At 39.2% G+C, this 24653-nt stretch overlaps 2 protein-coding genes across 3 annotated transcripts in view; one reads left to right on the top strand and one right to left on the bottom strand.

Annotated features, from left to right (window-relative positions):
- The window catches only part of IFT74 (intraflagellar transport 74), a 35414-nt gene extending 33141 nt beyond the window's left edge, over positions 1 to 2273 (bottom strand). The window contains exons 1-4 of the mRNA XM_068176715.1: positions 2093 to 2273; positions 1521 to 1656; positions 960 to 1008; positions 70 to 168 (exon numbers count right to left, since the gene is read on the bottom strand). Of these exons, the coding sequence (XP_068032816.1) occupies positions 70 to 168; positions 960 to 1008; positions 1521 to 1656; positions 2093 to 2215 (407 nt within the window). The 5' untranslated portion in view covers positions 2216 to 2273. The remainder of the gene's footprint in view (positions 1 to 69; positions 169 to 959; positions 1009 to 1520; positions 1657 to 2092) is intronic.
- A 647-nt stretch (positions 2274 to 2920) lies between these two features.
- PLAA (phospholipase A2 activating protein) overlaps positions 2921 to 24653 on the top strand; it is a 256162-nt gene continuing 234429 nt past the window's right edge. The window contains exons 1-14 of one of the 2 annotated variants that reach the window (XM_068176700.1): positions 2921 to 3127; positions 5267 to 5460; positions 6419 to 6519; positions 6603 to 6723; positions 7089 to 7256; positions 8275 to 8410; positions 8912 to 9081; positions 11948 to 12105; positions 13197 to 13416; positions 15358 to 15426; positions 17011 to 17082; positions 17919 to 18020; positions 18623 to 18787; positions 20235 to 20830. In XM_068176700.1, coding sequence (XP_068032801.1) covers positions 2979 to 3127; positions 5267 to 5460; positions 6419 to 6519; positions 6603 to 6723; positions 7089 to 7256; positions 8275 to 8410; positions 8912 to 9081; positions 11948 to 12105; positions 13197 to 13416; positions 15358 to 15426; positions 17011 to 17082; positions 17919 to 18020; positions 18623 to 18787; positions 20235 to 20800 — 2391 coding nt within the window. In that variant the 5' untranslated portion in view covers positions 2921 to 2978 and the 3' untranslated portion in view covers positions 20801 to 20830. Of the gene's footprint in view, positions 3128 to 5266; positions 5461 to 6418; positions 6520 to 6602; positions 6724 to 7088; positions 7257 to 8274; positions 8411 to 8911; positions 9082 to 11947; positions 12106 to 13196; positions 13417 to 15357; positions 15427 to 17010; positions 17083 to 17918; positions 18021 to 18622; positions 18788 to 20234; positions 22007 to 24653 lie in introns of those variants that run through there. The other variant, XM_068176699.1, reaches the window with a different exon arrangement.

Genomic DNA, 24653 nt, shown 5'->3' with positions numbered 1-24653 from the left:
CTGCCCAATACTTGAAAAGAGTCTTGTGACTTAGAAAGTTAGCACTGCATTAGCTGCCATATATCTCACCGTTTTTCATAGGACAAATGGACAGATTTCTCTCGCTTGTACATTTCTACTTCTTCCTGCAGCTTGTTAATTTCTGTTGTAAGTTCATTTGTTTTACTTCTGAAGAAAAATAAAGAAGAAAGAATCATTAACATTTGGATGTCCAACTAAAGCACAGCTAAAACAGTAAATATATTTTATGAAGGATATTTGCAATTAGTATCTCTCACACTGCACTTTGTTTCAACTCAGCATTTCTAAGAAGAGGTAAGTGTAGAAAAAATCAAAATGGTTGTATCAGATCAAGTCCTAGGTAGTTGCTGGAAAACCTTGGTATGAAATAAAATGTTTTAATTAGCTTTTTGTCTCTGCTGGTAAAACAGAACTACAAAAAAAAAAAAAAACAGTGTAATTTCACAGAATGTGGGTACTATCCATATTTAAAATGACATATTTTAGGACTAATTATTCAAAAGTGTAATATGAGCAACTGATAAAATCCTGCATGCAATAGATTGCACAAGGTTTTGCCTTTGTCACTGCTAGCTAAATGTATAATCCAAGCAAGCCATCTGAAATGTACAATAAAAAATTTTTATTTTGCAATGTAACTTGTTACAAATGGTATCAGACATAATAAACATTGGAGGTGGAAGCTCAGAATCACTGACCCTCCCCTAACTAATGCTGTGAGAGAACATTTAACTTAGCAAGCCTAACAACAAAAGCTCAAGGGAATCTTCTTCCTTTCTTCCTACAGAAGATCTATATGCAAAATAACCTTCACTGTTACAGCAGCACTCCTATAAAAGTTCATTACAAGTGAACACCACTTATTGCATGCTATTGTCAAGCTTCACCTCTGTGTCTGAAAGGGAGCAGACCATTAAATGTATGTTGTTAAGACATACCTCAGCACGCCAAGGTAGTATGTTTTATCCATTATCTGTCTCTGAGGACCTGATAAAAGAAAGCAATATGATATTTTGTTTAAAAACCCCTAATTTAGATGAACTGTCAATTAGGGAAACAATCTGCAAAACTTACATTAAAAAATGTACAACTAATATCTTTTACTGTCCCTACATAGTTATTATGTAATTTTAAAAAAGAAGACATATTTAGACTGCTGTGAAGATAAACATTACTAATACAAATATACAAATAGTTACTAAGTAATAGAGTATTTTAAGTATTTGGTAGTGATGGAAGAAGACACAATAACCCTGTTCTGTTATTTTGAGTTATTTTAAAAGACAGCTCAGTTACAGAAAAATGCTTATCTTCTCTGGCTACCAAGAATAATGACAGAAAGAGGGATGCTTTAATTTTCTCTTTCTTTTTGCTCCTCTTTTAAATCACAGCTCTTCACTCTGCAATTTATACAATGATGAAAAGCTTTTCTTTAAAAACCTAAAAATTCTTTCAACATGTTTGCAGACATCTTGAGGACTATTTTTAGTATAAAATACCTTTCACTGCAGTTTTTATTCCACTTAATCCCTGTTGAGTCACTGGACGGTCTGCAACTTTAATCTGAGATGATAAGACTCCTCCAGGAGTCAAAGAACCACTACGAGAACCGGGTCTTGCTGTACTAGGAGGCATCTATAAAAAACAGAAATGAAAAATCTACCAAGTCTGAATTATTACTTTATTATCCTTAAGCAATTGTCAAAGCAGTTAAAAACTTCAGTTAGTCTCTACACTCTTTCTGTATGAATATTTTAGCATTTACACCTCTTCAGGGAAGCAAAACTTCAGATGAACATCTGCTGTAGAAGGTAAGGGATTACTTTTGAGCTGCTGTTCATTGCTCCATCTGCAACATTAATGCTATTTAGGTCTCCCAGGTGAGCTCTGGATGCTGGATGTCCCTGATCCCCTCCAGACAAGGTTAGCAAAACTTTATATAAAACTGAAATATTAAATTCTTCTTAAAAAAGAACTTCTCCTCACTCTGGTCCTGATACTAAAAAAATTAGCAAAAAAAAATATAAATGCATAAAAATTAATTATATATTTTTAATATTTTCTAACATACCGCTGTTCCTATTCTGCCTGCTGATGGAGTCCTTGATGAAGAGGCAGGCCTTGATGAAGAGGTCAGTCCTATTCCTGCTCTAGAAGCAGAACGAGCTGTGGGAGGTCTGTTACCGCTGGCCATATTCGTTTCCTTTTTAAATTCTCTCTGATAAGAAAAGAAATCATCCTTTGATTTGCACAATGTCCTTAAAAATATGAGAAACCGACTCTTTAAAGCATAACTCTTATTAGAATGTTATGGGGGTACGAGACAGCGGCAGGGCTCAGGAAGGACCACTTATCGTCCATGAGTAAGCTGAGGCAGCAGTCTCTTTTCAGTGTTTAATGAGCTCTCAGCTTATTCTTGTAGCCCTTTTTGTTTCAGTATGTGAATGCAAATCTTTAATGAAACAAACTGGAAGCGAGCAACTGGTGCAAATACTCATTCCGGTTATCTACAGAGGGTCCGTAAGCCATCACCCGTCACTACAGCAATCCCAAACTGCGCTATTCCTGACAAACCCCGGCAGCTTTCGCCACCCCCAAAGGAGCCCATCCCAGGCGCACAGCAGCGCAGAACCAGCGCCGCGACCGCCCGAGCGGGCCCGCTCCCCTCACCGCAGCCCTCAGCCGCCATCAGCCCCCGGGCAGCCGCCGTATCGCAGCAACCGCTCGCGCGGATATCGCGAGGGCCACAAATCTCGCTCCAGCCTACCGCGCTCCCGAAGACTACGACTCCCAGAGGGCCTGGCGAGAGAAGAGCGGCGACGCAACCGCCGGCGTGAGCGCCGTGCTTGCCGGGATAAGAGTCCTCGCGTCGTCCCGGCGGCGGGCCCTGTGACGACATTTCCGGTACGACTCCAGCGGAGGCGCGGCCCGTGCTGTGTCAGGCCGGCGCTGCCGCCATGGCGGGTGAGGGCAGCACGTTCCGGCTGCGCTGCTCCCTGCTGGGGCACGGGCAGGACGTGCGGGGCCTCACCCGTGGCCTCTTTCCGGAAGGCAGCTTCGTGTCCGTCTCGCGGGACAGAACGGCGCGTCTCTGGGCCCCTGAGGGGTGAGTGCTGGGCCGCGGCGGAGAGCATGGAGGTGGCGCCGCAGGGGCTCCGCCCGTGCCCCGCCGAATTCGTCTATGCAGCTGAGTTCTCCTCAGGCGCTGCCAGCAGATTCGGTGGGGCCGAGGGAGGTGGAGGGCAGTGGGAGCCCGTTCGCAGGAGGCGTTCGTGGTTGGCATTGTCGTTTGCATAGATTCACGTTAGGGCTTTAGAAGGGACTTTCAAGATCATCTAGTCCTAGTCCCTCAACCACGGGCAGGGACACCTTTCACAAGAAGAGCTAGAGCTCTAGGGCTCAGAGCCCTGTCCATCCTGGCCTTGAGCACTTCCGAGGATGGGGTATCCACAACTTCTCTGTAGGGGCCCTGTAGGCCCCTTTAGATACTGGAAGGTTGCTATGAGGTCTCCAAGCTATTTTCTTTTTTCCAGGCTGAGCAAGCCCAACTTCTGTATGCCTTTGGGGAAAGTAGTTTGTTTTTAAGCAGTTTGCTGTACGTCGATGCTGTAGTGTGCTTTAGAAATGGTAACATTGTCAATAGTTCGAGGCATCTTTTTCTTCTAGGTGGTATTAATAGTGTTGCTTCTACCTCGTGGTGTTCAGTGCCCAAGTAATCCTGCTAAGTAACAGTGCTGCTATTTTGACAGTAAGGCAGTGTGCTTTGAATGTATTAAAAACCCCCATCCTTTCTTACCCTTGCTAAGCCAGCTTTTTTAAATGTAAAATGGAATATGAACAAAAAACTGTACAGAAAATTAAATACACAAAGACATAGAAAAAGAAAAAATACCCCGAGATTAATTTTTCTGATAACTCATGTTGCACAGGGTTGTCTCCTTCCGAATTTGTGTAGTTGAATTCACAAAGTGAATTTTTCAGCATATTACCTTGACCAGAAGCAGACCAGATACACTGCTAAGCAATATGTATAGTAGATGTGGGATATTGCTGGCAGCTACAGGATGTACCTCCTCCCCATACTATAGTTTTGTATTGTGATCTGTATTCTGAAGTTACTAGGCATGAATATTCTTCCCATTGCCTTCATGTGAAATAGAAATAATTGGCAAATTCGCTGAGTGCTTACATATGTCTTTTTATTGATCTCTGGAGCTCTGTGGCTGAGGTGAAGAAAAACTAACTAAGTGGGTCTTATTAAATCTCTCATCACAAGAGAAAGAACTTGCTAAATTGCACATAAATTTGCAGCAGGAAAGGAATTCTAGTTCTAAACCATAGTTTTTGAGAACTTTGTAAGGAAGAAGACATAACTTAGTTGTATCAACTTATAATGTTGATATCGATTATGCCTCTCTCCTTTGAAGGCTCAGGGACGACAGTAGTCAGGGTTCAGTGGGTGAGCACAGTGCTGTGTGCTATTTTGGTTCACCTTTTCCAAGAAGAGATGTTGCCTTCTGTGATTTGTTCTATGTGCCTTAAGGTGAGATGTTTTAGAATTTAGAAGAGTATTGTGATTTCCTTACATATTTCAAGATTGCCAAGCATTAGGGTTTGAAGGGTAACAGTATGATAGCTTGTGTTTTTGAGGGCAGGGAACAAACACAAGAAAAGAAAACAAGCACACAGCACCACAACCTGCATATTTAGTCTATGGGAATAAGTAGCTTTTTTCACTTAGTGCTGTAACTACTGAGATTGGCTCAGGGTGAAGAAATGAGGGTGCTGGTTGAGTCAGTTATGATCTGTTTAACTTTTATTCCTCTTTAGTACTCCTAATGAAGAGCCGGTGAATACACTTGGCAGGCATTAAACTTCATTTGTGTGCTCTTACTTTAGTGTGCACTTAGATATACATTTGAGTTTTCAGATATAAAAAGATGCCATAAAGACAAGCTGTAGCTATTTCTGATCAAATTTGGCATAGCGCTTGCCAATGAGCAAGAAAAAACGTAAGTCCTTCCAGGCCTACCACTGCATTGAAAAATAAGTGGAAAGCTTTAGACATTGTGTATGGGGAGGAATTCTGGGATGTAATTTTTGTTTTAAATTTCATTATTTCTAGGTCATCCATAGTAAATACACAGCGCAAGGCAAGCATAGTTATTGATTAAAGAATTGTAATTTACTCAAATAAAGTACGGTTCCTGTCATGATTCTAAACTGTTTATCATCTGTGTTTAAGTCTTAACAGGGGTTTTGCTGAGATGCACTGTATGAGTGGCCACTCAAATTTTGTATCTTGCGTATGCGTCATACCTCCAAGTGACCTCTATCCTCGTGGGCTGATTGCAACTGGTGGCAATGATCATAATATTTGCATTTTTACAGTTGACAACCCAGCTCCTCTTTACATCCTTAAGGGTCATAAAAACACAGGTATGTAGTAATTGTACTTTGGAATTTTTTACATAAAAGTTAACGTGACTTATTAGAGAGGAAATTAAATTGAATTTATAAAACTCAGTTTTGATTTATTTGGTATATAATGTAGCAAATTGTTTAGTTATGTCCTCTGCAAATAGGATTATATAATCTTAATTCATGCAGTGACCATTCATTGCAAGAACTTCCAAGTTTATCCTGATGAATGTTTGAACTTTAACTGTCTCTCTGAATTCCTGGCAATTCACAGATTGATTACCCTTTTGTCAAGAATTGCACTTTTAAGAAGCAGTTCATTCTTCATGTAGTATTTTTTTGTCAAAGGTGATACAAGTAGAAAAAAAATGAGCTTCCTAAATAAACTTCCTCTGCCCATTTTGCTACTTAGATGAGTATTTAATATTAATTAGTGCTTTAAATAGAGAGTTTTACACTGTGTTATTGGAGCATTTGCAGATTGCCTTTCTACTAAATCTTTGAATGTCACCACAGTTTCTTGGTGGTAGTATTTTGCCCTTCAAGAAGGTGAGCTAAGTATTTTTCATATGAAATAACTCATTTGAAGACATAAATGAATACCTATAGACAAAACTTTTCTTTCTCTTAAAAATTACACATTTGCATTAATTGTGTGTCTTCACTAGTTATCTCACCTGTTTGTCATCATATTCTAGTCCAAGAGAAGAGATCTGTAACTAAGAGAAATTTAAAACCAGGAGTGGCAAAAATATTTCAATTTTTTAAACCTAAAATAAAGAGAATTTTAAGCAGCTTCTTTCTAGGTTGCAATGCAGCTACAGTTTGCTTAATTCTTCTCTAGACTCCTCAACACTAAATATGCTACTAATACCAAATAAATCCTCTTAAATTAATCTCTTGAAATTGCTGGCATAAGATTTGTGGCAGTGCAGGGTACTTGTCATTTAAGTTCTGACTTAAATGTTCTTTTCAGTTTGCAGCCTTTCATCTGGGAAATTTGGCACATTATTAAGTGGATCATGGGATACAACAGCAAAAGTCTGGTTGAATGACAAATGTATGATGACATTACAGGTATGAAGTTCCTCTACATGAATATGAAATAAGTACTCTGAATTTGATTCTGACAAGTCTTAACAATGTTGGGATTTTTGCAGGGTCACACAGCTGCAATATGGGCAGTGAAGATACTTCCTGAACAGGGATTAATGTTGACTGGTTCAGCTGACAAAACTATAAAACTGTGGAAGGCAGGCAGATGTGAAAGAACATTCACTGGTAAATGTTGCTGCAGTTGATAATTTCATTGGTGTGGTCTATCCTTGTCAAAAGAGAACAAACATTAAAATCTTACAAAAGCATAGGTAAACTGAACAATATTTAGGCAGGATTTTTAAAGTCTTGAATGCCCAGTCTTGGCATGACTTTTGAATGACTTTTGAAGTCTAGTTGTATGCCCAGAAGCCACATGACTTCTAAAAAATTAAGAAATTTTTCAGAGAATTGTGAGCAATTCTTTTTTTTTTCCTGACTGTTCCTACAAAGATTTGTTGCTTTGATTTAGATGTGAGCTATACAAAAGTGTTATACTGCTGCTAATGGAGACAATAACTGCATTAAAATTTTCTCTTCCTTTTGTAAAGGACATGATGATTGTGTGAGGGGTTTAGCTATTCTCAGTGAAATGGAGTTCCTTTCCTGTGCTAATGATGCTAGTGTTCGAAGATGGCAGATCTCTGGCGAGTGTCTGCAGGTGTATTATGGACATACAAATTATATATACAGCATCTCTGTCTTCCCTCGATGTAAAGGTAGGATTCCTTCCTGACTGTTACACAACATTCTTCAAAATGAAATGGCAGGGTGTGTATTCTGATGTTCTGTGCCACTGCCACAACTAAAGAATGCCAGTAGTATTTAATTTTTTTCTTACACCTAGTGTAAATAGATGAAAAAATACATTGAGATTGACTCCAAGTTGCACTGCTGTCAAAATTGCTCTGGCAGTATGTGGTATAAAAGGTCCTGGGTTAGGGCTAATTGAAGGCTTAAGCAAAACTTAGATGAAACAGTAGGCAAAACTATTGTCTTAGCTGCCACCTGTATTTTGGTGCTGTTGCAGAATAGTAAACTAGTAATGTGTGGCATGCCAGTTTGAGATAATGTAAATTTAGATACTTCCACAATGCACATTAATGTAGTTTAGGCTAAGAATTTTATGTTATGAGGCTTAATTACATTTGTTTTCAGAGTTAGAGATTTAGAGGTTCAGAACTAACTGTTGAGCCAGTTGCATAAGAAATTCCAAGTCAGTGACATTTGTGTGGTGTATGGGACACTTGCACATTTGTTCAACAGGTATAGTGCATATATATGGGTTGATGCATATACTGTAGACCTCCTATGCCTTGAAAGTCCTCATTGAGGAGTTTGTAGACTTTTCAAAATGCTTTATGTCTGTTTCCTGATAAAGCAGGCTTACCTTCCAAAACTCACTTTGAAGCAAATGTGAACCTATACAAGTATAGAGCAAGATGATTATAAAATTGTTCGAGCCCTTTAAAGGATGAGGGGATCTTTTTTGTCTTAGGCACAGTTTTATTCACTGTCTGTCTGCTTAATCTGCAATTTATGCATTTTAGATTTTTTGAGAAGGCAAGTGAACAGTGGATTTGTTTTTGCTCTCTACTTGTAATTGAGAGAAGTACTAAATTGCAAAAAGGTTCTTTTACTGTTGTGATTTTCAGATACCTAGTTTCAGAATGTCATTTACTATCACATTATGCTAAAAACATACTTCAAAAGTTTTTTATATCTTTTTATTTTCAGATTTTGTGACAACTGGAGAGGATAGATCTCTTAGAATCTGGAAACAAGGGGAATGTGCTCAAACAATCAGACTCCCAGCTCAGTCTGTATGGTGCTGCTGTGTCTTAGACAATGGTGACATCGTAGTTGGTGCAAGGTATCCGAAGTTTTACTTTCAATATATTTGTAGATCCAAATCTGACAATCCTTGAAGAAATTGCCAGTATCACTTTGGATGTCAGTTTCATTTATATTTAAAAATAAAGCCATCGGAGTGTGTTTGTGTTAAATTTAAACATGCACTACACTTCATTCAAGAAGTAATTTTTTTGTCACTCACAAAGGTAGAGTGAGTTCTTTGGAAATGTGGTAAATCATGAATAGATGTGAGAATAAATTTAGTAAGCATGGTATAAAGAACTCTTTTGAAAGGCATATTGTATCTTGATTTTAAAATTATTCTGGAGACAGGGTTACCTGCTTGATACCTTCTCTGTATGGTTTTAGTATGAGAGCGAATTCCTTTCGTAACAGTAGTTTGGAGGGGTAGTTGGAAGTAGTGATGGTTTCTTGTGACACAGAAGTCACCATTAGAATTTATGCAGTCATTGTGATATTTAAAATAATATTTCTATTTGAATGTTTTTTCTCCGTTCAGTGATGGAATTATAAGGGTGTTTACGGAGTCCTTGGAACGTACAGCAAGTGCTGAGGAGATTCAGGCTTTTGAAAATGAGCTTGCCCAAGCATCCATTGACCCTAAAACTGGTGATTTAGGAGATATCAATGCTGATGACCTTCCTGGAAGAGAACACCTTAAGGATCCTGGTAAGTTATTGTACTTCTGTCATATTAGAGGTGCCTCCAAGTCTTGGTTTGAGGAATTGAAGCTTCTGATAGTTTCCAAACTTAAAGCTTTAATCCCTTTTGATAGGAAAGGAAATGGCTTAATTTTGCTCTGGTATCGTTTCACAGATTCTTTTGGAAACTGGACTGTCATGGTTTGACGCTGGCACAATGCCAGCGCCCCCATGAAAATGCACTTTCCCAAATAATTGCTGTGAGATGTGATCAGGAACAGAGCAGAGCAGGCCCAAGCTTAATAACAAAAGAAAAAAAAAAACCTTATTAGACTACTACTACTATAAAAAACACAGACACTAAATCCAGGATGAAGACCCTCCAAAACACTCCTCCTCCTCCCACCCAACTTCCAAACAAACCCACAGTGAGACCCCACCCAGGATTCCTAATCAAGTTGCCACCCTTCAGATAATCAACACTCAGTCCCTCAAAGGAGAGAGAAGTCTCTCTTGCACCACAGACTCCCCTAGGAAACACAATTGCCACTCTTGTGTCTCCATGTCACACATGGCAACTGCCCGGAGAAAATCTGCCATGGTGACACTCTCCTTTCCATGTCACAGTGCTCTCACCACCGTGCATGGACAGACTGCCCATAGGGCTCCTTTAAGGATGCTTTGCCATGGACCAAAAGAAACAACAGTTCAGTTTCTCATCTTGGCACTACAGTCACCCCCATTTTCTTCCTCCCCTGGGGCCAAGGGTCTCAAGAACAGAGATCATCTTCTTCCTGAAGACAGAGGGCATCACCACACCCTCCTCAGCTTTCCTCTGTTCTTTCCATTCCTCTGTTCGCAGTCACTGAAGCAGGTCTCTTGGCCAACCACTGCATCCCCCTAAATGCAGTCTCTGTTGCAGGAGAATTTGGTTCAGTCTATGGCTAACAAGAAAAGTCCAGCCACAAGCCACTCCATCATCTCCTCCCACCCAGAAATTTCCTCTTCCAACATCTCAGATCCCAGACTGTCTCTCTTCTATTTCAAATCAAGGAGGAGTAGTATTTTACAAAGCCTTCATTTCCCAGGAAAGGGTTAAAAGTTCAGACTCCCCAGATGGCTGAAATCTCTGCCCAGCAGCCGATTCCCAAGGTCAAAGGTGGGCACCTCCCCCTGCCCCTTCTCTTTCTCCTCCCCGGCAAAGTTACAGGCGCTGTCCAGACTCTCTGTCACTTCCCTCTGGAGGTGGGGGGGACACAAAGGCATCTCCATCTCCGCTTCTCTCCACCCTTCCGTCCACAGGAGCTGGCTCGGTTCCAGTCCTTCTACCCCTCGGCTCACCTCGACCAGGCCTTGTGGCTTCCCCTCCCCCACCCAGCCCCATGGCTGGGCAGGGGAGATCTGCACAGCACCCTGACCAGAACCAAAGAGAGTGGGCTCTTGGGAGTTCTTGCTTTTAACTCCCTGTATTCTCAGAGGCGTGTCCATACCTTCAGTGGTCACCCCACATGCCAATATCTAAACTTGACCACTGATTGGTTTGACCCAACTTCTTGAAAAAATTCACTTCCATGTCAAACCATGACAAGGACTCAAGGTTTTCTTGGTTTTTGGGTTTTTTTTATTCTCCGAGGAGATAATTTAGAAAAAGGTGGAATGGATGCAACAGTATGTTTGAGATGTTTTCTATCTGTTCTGCCAGCTGTACCAAGAGTATGTGAAACAGGTAATTTGTAAAAGGAGTACTGAGTGTGCGGGTTTTTTTCTTAGTAAATGTAGAAATGCAAATTTTCTGCTTTAGCTTTTGGCTTGACAGATAGTCTTGATGGGCTTGGTTCACACTTCGTAGGTACTTGAGGGGTTCTTGAGAATGCAGTAGAAGCAGTAGTAAATATTATTCTTAAAGAGACAAATATTTTTTCCCAAGGTGAAGTAACTGGTGACTTCAGCCCTTGGCTATGATCAGGAAGTGGCACAGATCTTACACCCATATGAAACTTTGCATCTTGTTAGACTGTGGGAGAATATCACTTTTCTTAATTGTCATCTCACTGACAAGCTGATAAACTTCTGAAGTATTTGACCTAAGTATTGGTTTGGCCACTAGTCTGCTGGCAGATACTGTTATCATAATTGTAAAATGCTCATTAAGATTGCTGCTGTTCTTGTTGTGAGATGTAGTATTTTGTCTGGTTTTTGCTGGGATAGAGTTGATTTTCTCCATAGTAGCTAATATGGGCCTGTGTTTTGGATTTGTGCTTGAAAACAGAGCTGATAACACAGGGCTGTTTTGTCATTTCTGAGCAGGGATAACACATAGCTAACTCTTTTGCTGCTCCTCAAGCATCCCACCAGCAAGGAGGCTGGGGGTGTGCAGGGAGCTGGGAGGGGACACAGCTGTGACAGCTGACCCCAGCTGACCCAAGGGATATCCCATACTATTCAGCATATAGACTAGGGGAAGAAGAAGGAAGCGAGGGGGGATGTTTGGAATGTTGGTGTTTGTCTTTCCAAGTAACAGTTCAGCCTGATGGAGCCTTGCTCCTCTGGAGACAGCGAAACACCTGCCTGCCCATGGGAATTGGTGTCTGAATTCCTTATTTTGCTTTGCTTGTGTCTGTGGTTTTTGATTTACCTTTTTAATTGTATCTCAATTGCCAAATTTTTAACTTATATTAATCTGTTTCTTTCCTGCACCCCAACCATGAGGCCAGTGGGTGTGTCTGTGTGGTGCTTAGTTGCCATCTGGGGTTAAACCATGGATCTACTTAATTTCTGTGCTGTTGCTTCAAGTGTTGAACTATTTTAAATTTTTTAAAGCTGAGCACCATTTAAATATTTTTCTCTCCTAAAGTAAATAATATCCTTGAAATTGTTTCAACTCCTGTCTACAGGAACAAGAGATGGACAGACACGACTTATTAAAGATAATGGGAAAGTAGAAGCATATCAATGGAGTGTTAGTGAAGGAAGATGGATAAAGATTGGTGATGTTGTTGGTTCTTCTGGAGCCACACAACAAACATCTGGAAGAGTTTTATTTGAAGGAAAGGTATATGCAAACTTTAATTTGTTTCATTCTTTCTTAAGTAACTGGTCTTTGTTCATATAAAATATAATTTAGAAAACAGGTATTTGAAAAATACCTGTATTAGAAAACAGAAACTTTTTTTTACCTTTGATCTCAGAGGTAAAAGCGTAAGTAAGTAGAGTTTACTTTATTACTTATGAAACACATTTTGTAAAATGAGCAAGCCAGTGGACAGAAATTATTTTGGAGAAAGGTAAACCATTAGTAGAGAAATTGTCAAGTTCTATTGTATTTATTGTTAATGAGGAGTTGAGAAGTTAGTTTTAATATCCTTCCCAAAGGAAATGAACTTCATAATTTACAATGCCAGGCTTACCTAAAATGTTAGGTGCCAGACCTTCTGTACCTCTTCTCTGTAGTAACTACTGAACCTAAAGACAGGTATGCTGACCTAAAGACACATAAGCTGAAAAATATTTCCTTTACTGAAATATACACAGAAAAGCTTGTCAGGTTCCACCACAGAAGAAAGGCCTCCAAGATACTGATTTTCAGTCTCACAGATTTTAAAAAAACATTAGGAAATTGTTTGCTAGCATTAGAAGTGCGCTTTTAAGACTGAAATGTCTTGAGGTATCTGATTGCTCTATAGCTTTGGAGGGAGCCAGAGGTGTCCATGAGAGTGACCTGATGCATCTTTATTTTGTAATATATCTGTACACACATTATAATGATACGTTGTTTTACTCTGCTCCTCTTAAACGAGAATTCTGGAAAATACAGGTTTAAGTCTGTCATGGTTTTGGCCAAGACAGAGTTCATACTCTTCTTAGCAGTTGGTACAATGCTGTATGTTTTGGATATAGTATAGCAACAGTGTTACAACACAATGATGTTTTTGGCTGTTGCTAAGTAATGTTTAGTGTTTACCCTAAATCAGCAAATGTTTACTTGCAGTCTCTCGGGAGAATATTGCTGATATGTTCTGTAAGTAGCAGTGTTTTAAGTTTTTAGGCTTAGGTCTGGGCCACTGTTAGACTGCATTTAATACATCATTATGTAAAAAGTGCTGAAAGGCTTCTAATGTGTTTTTATTTTTATTCCACTTAAAGGAATATGACTATGTTTTTACCATTGATGTAAATGAAAATGGGCCTTCCTACAAACTGCCATATAACATCACTGATGATCCTTGGCTGACTGCATACAACTTCCTGCAAAAGAATGATCTAAATCCCATGTTTCTGGATCAGGTGGCCAAGTTTATTATGGACAACACTAAGGGGCAAACACTGTTGAGTACAAGTAATCAATTTTCAGATCCATTTACAGGTAAATATTTTAAACTTAAGTGATGATATTAGATACTCCTCCAAGTTTTGTGTCTTCAGCATACTTGTTGAGGATGCACTCTGACTGATCTTCCACACCATCATTAGCGAAGATGTGGAGCAGGACTGGATGCAGTACTGATTCCTGGGGTACACCACCAGTGGCTGGCTTCCAGTAGATGTTGTTGCACTGATGACCATCCTCTGGCCGTGGTTGTTCCATCAGTTTTCAATCCATTCCACTTTCACAGAATCATAGAATCATTAAAATTGGAAAAGACCTCTAAGAATATTCAGTTCAGCCATTAGCTGGCCACTTCCATGTTCACCCCTAAATCATATCCCCATATCCACATAGTTCTTTAGATACTTCAGGGATGATGACTCAGATACTTCCCTAAGCAGTCTATTCCAATGCCTGACCACCATTCCAGTATATCTAATCCAGTACGTATCTAATCTAAAGCTCTCCTGGTGCAGCTTGAGACCATTTCTTCACATCTTGTCACTTGTTACTGGGAGAAGAGACTGACCCCCACCTCAATACCTTTCAAATAGTTGTAGAGAGCAGTAAGATCCACCTGCACCACTTAACCCTGGTTCTTTCAGTTGCTTCTCATAAGACCTGTGCTCCAGACCCTTCACCAGCTCCATTGCCCTTCTCTGGACTTGATCCAGCATCTCAATGTGTTCAGTGTCATGAGGGGCCCAGAACTGATCACAGGATTTGAGGTGGGCCTCACCAGGGCCAAGTACAGAGGGGCAGTCACTGCCCTGGTCCTGCTGGGATAAAAGCCAAGATACTGTTGTCCTTCTTGGCCACATAGGCACACTCTGCTGGGCAGCTTTGCAGTCACTGCCCCCAGCCTGTGTCTCTGCACGGGGTTGTTCTGACTAGAGGCAGGACCCCGCACTTGGCTTTGTTGAAACTCATAGAATTGTCTGCCCAGGCAGACTTCAGTGTTGTAGCTCTTGAAATTCTGCAGATATTTTCATATCCTTAAATGATTGAGGGCAAAGGCACAGATAGTTCTGAAAAAAAAAAAAAAGAAAAATCTTCATCAAAATTCTAATCAAGCCAGTTGTATTTTTCAGTCTAGTATTTTTTTCAGTTTAAGAAAGGTCTAGTTTTCATACATTAAGTGCCAGATGCTTTTAAGGCAATTAATAAAATACAAAAATTTAGGCAGAGAATTAATCAAAACTTAGTGAAATACATAAATGGCCTATTTCAGGCAGGAAGGAGAACAGAACAAGTTGATTACTGATAAGCTTAACCATGTTAATCTATTACATCCTGTTTATAACATTTACAAAACAAACTAATTCAATTAATTTCACAAAGATGAATTTAAGAAGAAAATAGCATTAAAATAATTGAGTTAAATCTTTTCCTTGCAACAGACTGGAAATGGGAATACATACTTGTCAGTTTATATGTAACTCTGAGAGCTGCAGTTGTCACAGAAGTAACTAAGTTGGAAATGACCTTTGAGATCGAGTAACTTATGACTGAACACCACCATGTCAATTAGACCATGTTACTAAGTGCCACACATTCAGTCTTCCCTTAAACACCTCCACCACCTCCCTGGTCAGCTCCTTCCAATATCTAATCACTCTTTCTGTGAAGAAATTCTTCTTCATGTCCGACTTAAACCTCCCCTGGTGCAATTTAGGGCTGTGCCCTCTCCTCCTGTCACTGGTTGCTTGGGAGAAGAGGCCAATCCCCAGCTGTCTAGAGCCTCCTTTCAGGGAGTTGTAGTGTGAGATAAGGTGTCCCCTGAGCCTTCTCTTCTCCAGACTAAACAACCCCAGCTCCCTCAGCCACTCCTCATAGGATAGGCACTCCAGACCTTTCACCAGCTTTGTTACCCCTCTCTGGATTTGAATAACATCAAGATGTGTTTAATAGTCATGGCTTTTCTCACTCTTTGACTAGGTGCTGGACGTTACGTTCCAGGCTCTTCATCTGGATCGAGTACAATACCTGGGGCAGACCCATTTACAGGTAATGTAAAATTCATATCTGTCTGGCCAGCACTTAAGGTACACGAGTCAGGTAGTCTGTTGCATCCCGTGTTAAGCCCTGGACAGCTGTTTCTTGCAGTTCTCTGTTTGGGGCAGAAGTGTGGAACAGCCTGGTAAGGTGGGCTCTGCCACTGCAAAGCATACTGAGATCTGTTCAGCAGAGCTAAGCCCTCTGCTGTTGGGTTTGCCTCATGTCACTCTGTCCACTACAGCAGAAGAGTAAGGACCTAAACATTTTGTTTTGCCAGACTTCATATGCCAGACTTCATATACAAGATTGGGTATACTCATAGAGGTAGTTTTCTATTTTCATTTTTATGTGTTTTTTTACATAATCTTTACTGGTACCATGACCCCTGTATTTTAGATTCTGATCCTTACTGGTATAGCTATTGTAAAGTCCTCCTCACTAGTTTAGCAATCTTGTTTGCAAAAACATAACAAAAAAAAATTCCCAGTTCCAGCCCTGCATTGGCAGACTTTTCCCATCCTTGATTAGTAGCTCCTGCTCCTCAGAGAGGTTCCTGTAATCACTTGATGCCAAAATCTTGTCTGCAAAACCAGCCATGCAGTGAGTGGCTGACCCACTTCATGAGTCCATTTCTATTCAAGCATTTTTGCTTTGTTCAGAGTAACAAAGAAATGCCCTGCACTCTTCATCCTTGTTCTCAGAGCTCTCTAAGCACTCTTGATATCCTCCAAGACCTCCTTGGCAAAACCATTGATTGCCATGTGGAAGAGTAGCAGGGTAACAGTCTGAAGGCTGGGCAAGGCTTGGCAGTGTCTCTGTGGCATCCTGAATCCTTGCCCCAGCAGACACATACCTCCCAAGTTACCAGGCCATATGCATAGGCAGGTGCCTCCCTATCCTGCAGGAGGTTACTCTGCTTCCCATCACTGCTGCTTGCCTTTCCTGTTTTTGCAGACATGAGGTGCAGTCTCAGCTAGCTCTTAACACATCACTGCTGGGTGTTTGTCCACACCAGTGCCAGGGTGCTCACTGCCTGCTCTGCAGTTGCAGATCTTCAGGTAGAGCAGAAGCCTTTATGCTGTTACAAAAGCTCACAGCCTTCAGTCTTCCTAGTCTTGACAGTCTTTATGTGTCTAGCTGTTTCTTCTCCATGTTTTTTGTGGCTCTGGGGTCTCTGCAGATGGAGACCTCAGTGCGAGAGAGTCCAACTCCCACAGGAGAACCACTCATGGCTCAGACACAAAAAAAGTCAAGGCCAGAGGAGTGTGCCCTCCTGCTGGAACTTGTCATGGATAAAGTATCTGCTGTGCTGAAGCTCTCTTCACCTGTGAGTGCCAGAGATCCCACGGTGTCCCCCAGTGATGACACAGTGTCTCCCAGCTGTGGGCTCACTTAGCTTGTGAATGATGTCACCACCAACATCTTCGCACAGGCATGGATTTAATCCTTAAAGAAGTATTGAACACTACTTTGTAATTCCTTTAGTGCAGAAAAATCCCTTTTAATAGTCTTGTTTCAAAAATAGTAACTAAATACAGGTATACATTACCTCTTTATTCGTGGTGGTGTTTAAAAACATGACATCTTTGTCAGGTGCTGGTCGCTATGTTCCTGGTTCAGCATCAAACACAGTACCTCCAGCAGGTGGGGTTGATCCATTTACAGGTAAGAGACAATGTCTGCCAGTGAAAAACATTCCTGATCGTTAGTTTTTTTTTTTTTTTTCTCTGACATGAATTCTGCATTGATGCAAATTCATACTATATTAAAAATAGCAGATTGAAGCTGATAATACTCTGAAATTAATAATAAAATAAGGATAACAGAGCCTGCCTTTGCATGCAGGAATCATGTGCACAAGCTTTAAAATGTATAATAATAATCTGAGAGGATGATTGATATCCTTTTAGTTATGTTGTTGACCAGAAAAACTGATATATAGTTAATGAGCATTATACAATATCAGTGACTAAATGACCTGTGAGTTTAAGAAATCATTATAGGTGATGATAAAAGCTTTATATTGCTGCTTAAAAAAGGACATTTCAGGCTACTGTTGCATGTGCCATAACTTCGTCATATCTGCAAATCTTCTAATATGTAAACACTTTCATTATGAAAATAATAAAATTACAGGATTTCAGGGTCAAGAGGGATATTTTTCCTAAAAGGACCCTTGCCATTTTCATGTGTTAACTACAATAGCCATTGCTATAAGCGACTGTGTATTTAGTTCACATAATTAAGAAATGACTATGAATAATTTCAACTTGTAAACTTTTACATGAGGGGGGAACAGCTTGTGAAGGTTTTGCTTTCAGTTTTAACTCCTGAATGTAAAAATAATGTAAGGAATGACAGCTCTTTGCATAGACATTCAGGGTTTTTTTCAAGGGATATTTTTCTGAGTAATGTGCAGCACTAGAGAGTTACTGCTAGGACATCGTTCTATATCAGACACTTTGGTGCACTGTTGAATGCTCTGTATTGCCCTTCTTTAGGAATGGGTGCCTACCAGTCAGCTGCAGCTAAAGTTGAAAATATTTATTTTCCGAAGATGGATGCTGTCACCTTTGACCAGGCCAATCCTACGCAGATACTGGGTCAGTGGTTTAATATCAAGGATTTTTTTTAATTTTTTTGAAGTAACTCGACTAACTGAGCTTTAAAAAAAAAAACTTTCCTTAATGATAGATCCATTACATTAATCTAATACTTGGATTTTTAAATCACACTGAAGATTGAATATAGCACATGTCGTAAGCAAAACATGATCACATGATTGAAGTAAAAATAAAAAAAAAATTGTGATCACACTAAGAACATATAGTACCTTTATTTTTTGTACTACTTAATAAAAAAGCAAAAAGAAATTATATTTCAGTTATGAACACTCTGCTGTTCTTATGACTCTTTTCTGCATTTTTATCTTTATGTAGGCATTTTCTAAAATTTTTCTACAAATTCTGAATCTTTGTGTTATGCTGTTAAAGTGAAAATAATAGTAGCAAAGATTGTGATAATTAAAACTTAAATGGTAAATTATGAAATTGTAAAACATGTTTAAAAATCTGACCCCCCCAAAAACCACTCAATTGCAATAGTTGTTACTTGTTTATAAAGTGCTTTTGTAGCATTTCAGTTGAGATCTCGATTTCTGAAGTTCTATTTTGGGAAAGTTGTGCCTCTTCTTTTGGTATTACAGGCAAATTAAAGGAACTTAATGGCAGTGCAGCTGAAGAACATAAGCTTACCGAAGATGACTTGATAATCCTAGAAAAGTTACTGTCTGCAACATGCAGCACCTCTACGGAAACACCTACGGCACAGCAACTTAAGACCTTATGGAGAGCAGTTAACTGGCCAGAAGGTAAACTCTTACAATTTACTTACGTGTCATCTCATCAGTACTTCACCATGAATGAAAAGTCTCATCATGCTGTGTGTTACACTGAGTCTGTCCCAAAGACTTGATAGCCCAAGTAGAAAAGAGAAGATGAATAAAAGGTGCTGAGAGCAGTGATCAGCTTCAGGGACAAATTTGGTAATTGGATGTCAAGTTTTGTTGGCACAATAATAAACATAAAGGGGAAACTTGATATAAAAATAAGTAATGATTATTTCATTAGCAGGGCCATCCTCAAAAAGGTGTGAGACTTGTCAGAAAATAGAGTGAGGAAGTGCAAACTTGGCATCCTAAGCTGTTGCCAAATGAGAGATGAAATCATGCAGAAAAATTATGGGGTAAAAAAATCAAAAGTAGCTCCTGTTTAACATGGTAGAGAAGAAGTTACTGATGCTATGTTATATGATCAAAACTGCATTCGTGAAATGACATGTTGGAAGAATGTAAGTAGAGGTAATATAATTACATTTAATAATACTGTCACCACAGATGAATTGGAAAATCTAATTTGGTTGTTACAGCACATTCTGGAAAAAACGATTGTTTGCATATACAAATATCTAAGAATGGTTAAAATGAGCTGCTTTTTTAAAATTGCATTTAAAGATCTACTAACAGGAAGAACATTTCAGTATTAAAAATTCATGCTCATTTTATAATATGACTTAATCCAACTCTATTTTGCATAATGAGGAGCTGGTGATGGCTTATGTCATGCCTTCCAGACTCTTTATATTGTACAAAGCATTAATTCTGAATATTCTGCATATCTGCAGGAAAAACCTCTATAAGTAGTTGGGCAGGTTCAGCTTTGATTTGGTTGTAAGCATTTGGAAAACCAGTAGTAGATCCAAAGAGACATATGTATTCAGAATTTGGGAAAGGAGGGACATTACAAGCTTTCAGTTCAGTTTCCTTAGAATGATTTACAGCTCTTCAGTTGAGAACATATTATTTATTTTCTTTTCCTGTAGGCAGTATTGTAGCTGTACTGTACTGTAATTTATGGAATGACGACAAAGGGAGATGCTGTCTATGTAGGGATGTTCAGTCACTCAACTTTCAGTTTTCAGAGACTTTTTTGGATTAGTCACCATATTGTGCTTGCCTTCAGTGTTATCAATTAGAGATTTTAGAAAAGATTTTAAGGTTTTCTGCAAAGTGCTATGTTTATCCTAAATTAAGGATTATGGGTTTTTTTTAAACGATAATTGAAGCATTACTAGAATGGATTTGTCAATATTTGTCTTTATGGATGTGAAACAATTTATGCTTTACTTATCCATGAAACTGTTACTGTCTGTTTCCAAACCTGCAGGGATAAGAAGATCTGCATCTAAAAGAAACTCACTGATAAATTTACACATAATGCAGTATTAATACTAAAATTTTGTTTTGTTTTGTTTCTTAGATATTGTCTTTCCAGCTCTAGACATTCTTAGATTGTCTGTCAGGCATCCCACTGTGAATGAAAACTTCTGCAGTGAAAAGGAGCAAGTACAATTTATCATCCTTCTCCTTAAATTTCTGAATCCTAAAGGCAAACAAGCAAACCAGCTGTTGGCACTTAGAGCTCTTTGCAATTGTTTTGTCAGCCATGCAGGCCAGAAGCTCATGATGGAACAGAGGGATGAAATAATGACACAAGCAATAGAAACAAAATCAGGCAATAATAAGAACATCCACATTGCACTGGCCACACTGACATTGAACTATGCTGTATGTTTACATAAAGTCAACAACGTTGAGGGCAAAGCTCAATGTTTATCAGTAATCAGCACAGTTATGGAAGTTGTTCAAGATCTTGAAGCCATTTTTAGACTGCTTGTGGCTCTTGGGACACTAATCAGTGATGATACAAATGCTGTGCAATTAGCTAAGTCTCTGGGAGTTGATTCTCAAATAAAAAAGTATGCCTCTGTATCAGAACCAGCTAAAGTAAAAGAATGCTGTAGGTTTGTTCTTAATCTGTTATAATAATTTTTTTCTTAGAACTTGGAAGATAGTGTATGCATTAAAAAGATGCTTTTGTTCATATTTTATGACAGACTATACTTAGGAAGATACTGTGGAATAATTACACTTGACTTGTTGCAAGATACAGAGCAAATAAAACTTTTTTCATTGTTTGTCATTGGACTGCTTTTCTGACGTGAACAGTGCACAGAAACTTTGCAAGGAGTCCTGACATTGCTCAGATAAAAATAGATCACCAAGAAGTCACACCATATCAGTACTTACAGGTCATCCAGTACTTCCAAAGGTAGGAAGTGGCTGTTATTTAGTGACTGTCAACTCTGACACCCACCCCAATCACATTCTGTGTTCCAGCATGATTAGTCTGTTTCTTGACTGTGGGGTTTTTTTCAGGGGATGAGGGGCCCTGAGATCTCCTTAAGTTCAACAGTGCATTTCACAAGCTTATTAGTTAATATTAACCCTTGTCAAATAGCCTGGTAAGGAAATTTTTCATCAGCTTTTCCCACTTCCTTTTGCAACTTAACTGTTATGGCTCTTAACGTCTTTTAACCCTAGGGCTAGATGACTTTTTGAGGGCTAAAACCTTTACGTGCTACATGGATGTTGTGCTTCATTCATAAATTTGTATCTTGCAGCTTGTAAAATGGCATGAACTTGTAGAGAAGCCTTTAACTTGACTTTTTAATTTTTAAGGACAGGAATACCCCACTAGTTAATAGCAGGTGTCTTACTCCATATTGTAAGATCTAGGTGATTAAAAAAAGGTCATCTTGAAGAGTGAGAGAGCACTCTACATCCAGAGAAGAGATTAAGCAGCAGAAGCTTGAAGAAGCTTCCTTAAGGTGGTTGGTGTACCCTGCCTGTCAGTGTTTGATGCATTTGGCAATGTCCTTGACAAGAGGCTCTCTCTAACTTTTGTCCAGAAGTAGTCAGGGCCCTTTACAACTGAAATACTCTGTTGCAAACTGCACAAATTTTAAGTTGAGTTTTATGAAGCAGCTTTAACTTCATAAATGTGGTGACTGTTGAAAGGGAAAATAATACTTTCCAGCTTACTCCAGCAGATCTAAGATGTTCAGCTGAAAAGGGAAATGTTATTTTCTACTACTGCAAATGTTAAAATTGGATTTACAATTAAGATGAACTAAGGAGGGTCAATTTTTAAGTTGCATTTTTCATTAGACTAATAGAATGGAAAACAGGGCAAACTTCTGGCACGTGAGCTCCACACCCCATGATACCTGCCTATGTTGTCTATGCCAGATGTGAAGAAATTTGTGACCAAGAGCTCTTAGCTTTTGTTTTGCTCCAGATACCTGAGTTGAGTTACTAGACTGCCTCCGGCAAACTTTGTATCTCAGATCTTTAGTTGCACACTTGTACAGTTAGACTTTGGATGGATTTCCAGATAAATACCTTCACAGTCCTGATCATGGTCTGATTCACACACTTTCTAATTTGATCTGTTGGAGGTTCATATGTGAGGCAGTCCAACAAATTATTTGTGATTTACAGTACTTGATAGATGAACTCCTTCCTGGGAAAGCATCTAAGAAGCTACCTTTAGGAAACATGTCTGTGAAATAATGTGCCTATCTGTTTAATTTTGGTTGCCTACTATACAATTTTCTTGAAGCTTCAGCTTTCTAATGTTGTGCTCTTCAACTGTGTTTGTACCTGTGTTATTTTAAGAAATTGTCTTAATATTTTTGTTTTATTATTGTGGGATTGCTCTGTTACAGATTATCTCTTTATGTGAAAATTGTTATGAATTTCCCAGACCAAAAATTAATGTTTATATTAATAAACATTCTCTGGCAACTCCCAAGAAATGGTATATTAAAAGATATTACAAAATTCACTTAAACTTGCAGAGAAATGATGAGGCACAGCAAAAAATCCTTCTGGGGACTGCAGCACTAAGTGTTAGGCAAGGTAAACAGAGAGGGCCAGGATTGTTTGGAGAGAAAGATACCTGCTGCCACAGGGTACTATGATACCATCCCTTCCATGATCTACCATCATCTGAGGAAACAGGGAGTGGGGAATTGCTTTTGCTTTTAAATGGCACTGTTTAGAACTCCATTGTGGTTCATGTCAGCATCCACATGCATAAACACACAAATGCATGTAAGGGTACTGTGCAATCTGCTGCTGGGATCACCAATAAGAAGAATGCCTTAGGAATGTCAGCAGGATGAAACTCCTGTTGTAGTGAAAGAATGTTACATCTATAGTGGGAAATGTGCCAGACATGAGGTCAACAGGGTACAATCTTTTGAGACCAGAGGCCATTGAAAATAAGTATGTGGCTGGCACACAACTGGGAGCTGGCTTACTATCTACAGTAGTACATTTTGAATAAGTTGATCTGTGTGCTAAGGGCTCCCGATTTCATTTATCAGGAAAACAATTGAAGTATATTTGAGAGATTTCAAGAGCCCCTTGAAGAGAAGCTGTGTCTTCTGCTAAGAATTCAAAGTCTCTCAGTAGATGATACAATTATTTTAGCATCTTTTTCTGAGATAGAAAGGAAGCTTTTAGAAAGAATAGCCAACAGCAGACAGTAGCATCTCACGTTAAAGCATTGCTGTTAGGCATGGCTCAGGTTTTATGAAGGGGGAAAAACTTGGGATCTACTTAGGACAAAACTCAGGACAAGTTTAAAATGTCTTCCTAAGGAACTAAATAAGGAGTCCAAATAGACTTATGTCAGCACCAGCTGCTGTACTTTCCAAGATAGAAGAAGACTACAGTAACATAAATCCATCTATCTATCTATCACAAGGTTTCTTTAATGTCTGTTATTATGATGCACCTTGCTCATACTTGTGTTCCGGCTACAGCCAGAAATAGACTAACTTCAGTCTGCAAATCTATTTCATTAAAAGCACTGTACACTGAGCTATACATTCATGAATAATTGGATACAGTGACTTTTTTATAATGTAATATGCTATAATAATCTACAGGAGGAGTCTTACCATAGATCAGTACTACAGAGGCAACTCCAGATGCTTTACGAAATGTTATAACCTGCTGGTTTCAATCATGTGAAGTATTTTGCTTAAAAATTCTTAGTTAAGCTTCTTAGCTGAATGTGATCCATTACTGTATACTGTGATCACTTGCCTCTTTTTGTCTCTTTCTCTTAAACTATCAACAAATCCAAAGTCTAGGAACAGTAGATGTTTCCCATATTTTCAAAATGTTTACTAAATAGACTGAAATGAAATGTTTGGCAACAAGATTCTCTATGCACCTGTTGACAGCCTGAAGAGTATCTGGGTGTTTTCAGATGTTTTATTCTTCCAGTGTTTTTTTGATGCCTATTCCCTGTAGAGATTGAGGTTTCAAATTTGGTGGGAAATTTTGTTTCTAGACTTCCCGGTTGCAAAGATAAATTTGCAATGTTCATGACACCACTGTTGGTCTGTACAAAATGCATTAAAAATAGTATAATGTATGAACTACCCCTTTTTGACAGCAGAATTTGAAGCTTGTGAGCACATAAATTTGAATATTATAAATCTCTTTACCAACAGCCCAGTTAGCTTCTGTATCCTGTATTCTGCATTTGTTTAAAACAGATCACATGCCTAAGCATACACTGCTAAACTTTTTATATTCCTTAGAGTTGTTCAAGGCATCCCATTTTCACTCAAAATTTTGACCCCTTCTCAGTGTTTCGTAATTACATTACTTCTGCCACCTTCAGAGTATGCTGAGGCTGTTACTGGCTGATGATGAATACGAGCATCTATTCCCAGCAATCCAGGTAATCTTAACAACATAGACAAATCGGGATTAACTCTGATACTATCTGCCTCTGCAGGGACTCACGCTTGCT

The sequence above is a fragment of the Anomalospiza imberbis genome, chromosome Z (genome assembly GCF_031753505.1).
Source record: "Anomalospiza imberbis isolate Cuckoo-Finch-1a 21T00152 chromosome Z, ASM3175350v1, whole genome shotgun sequence".
Lineage (NCBI taxonomy): Eukaryota > Metazoa > Chordata > Aves > Passeriformes > Viduidae > Anomalospiza > Anomalospiza imberbis.
The sequence above is the reverse complement of the archived record's forward strand: the minus strand, read 5'-3'. Positions and strand labels throughout refer to the sequence as shown.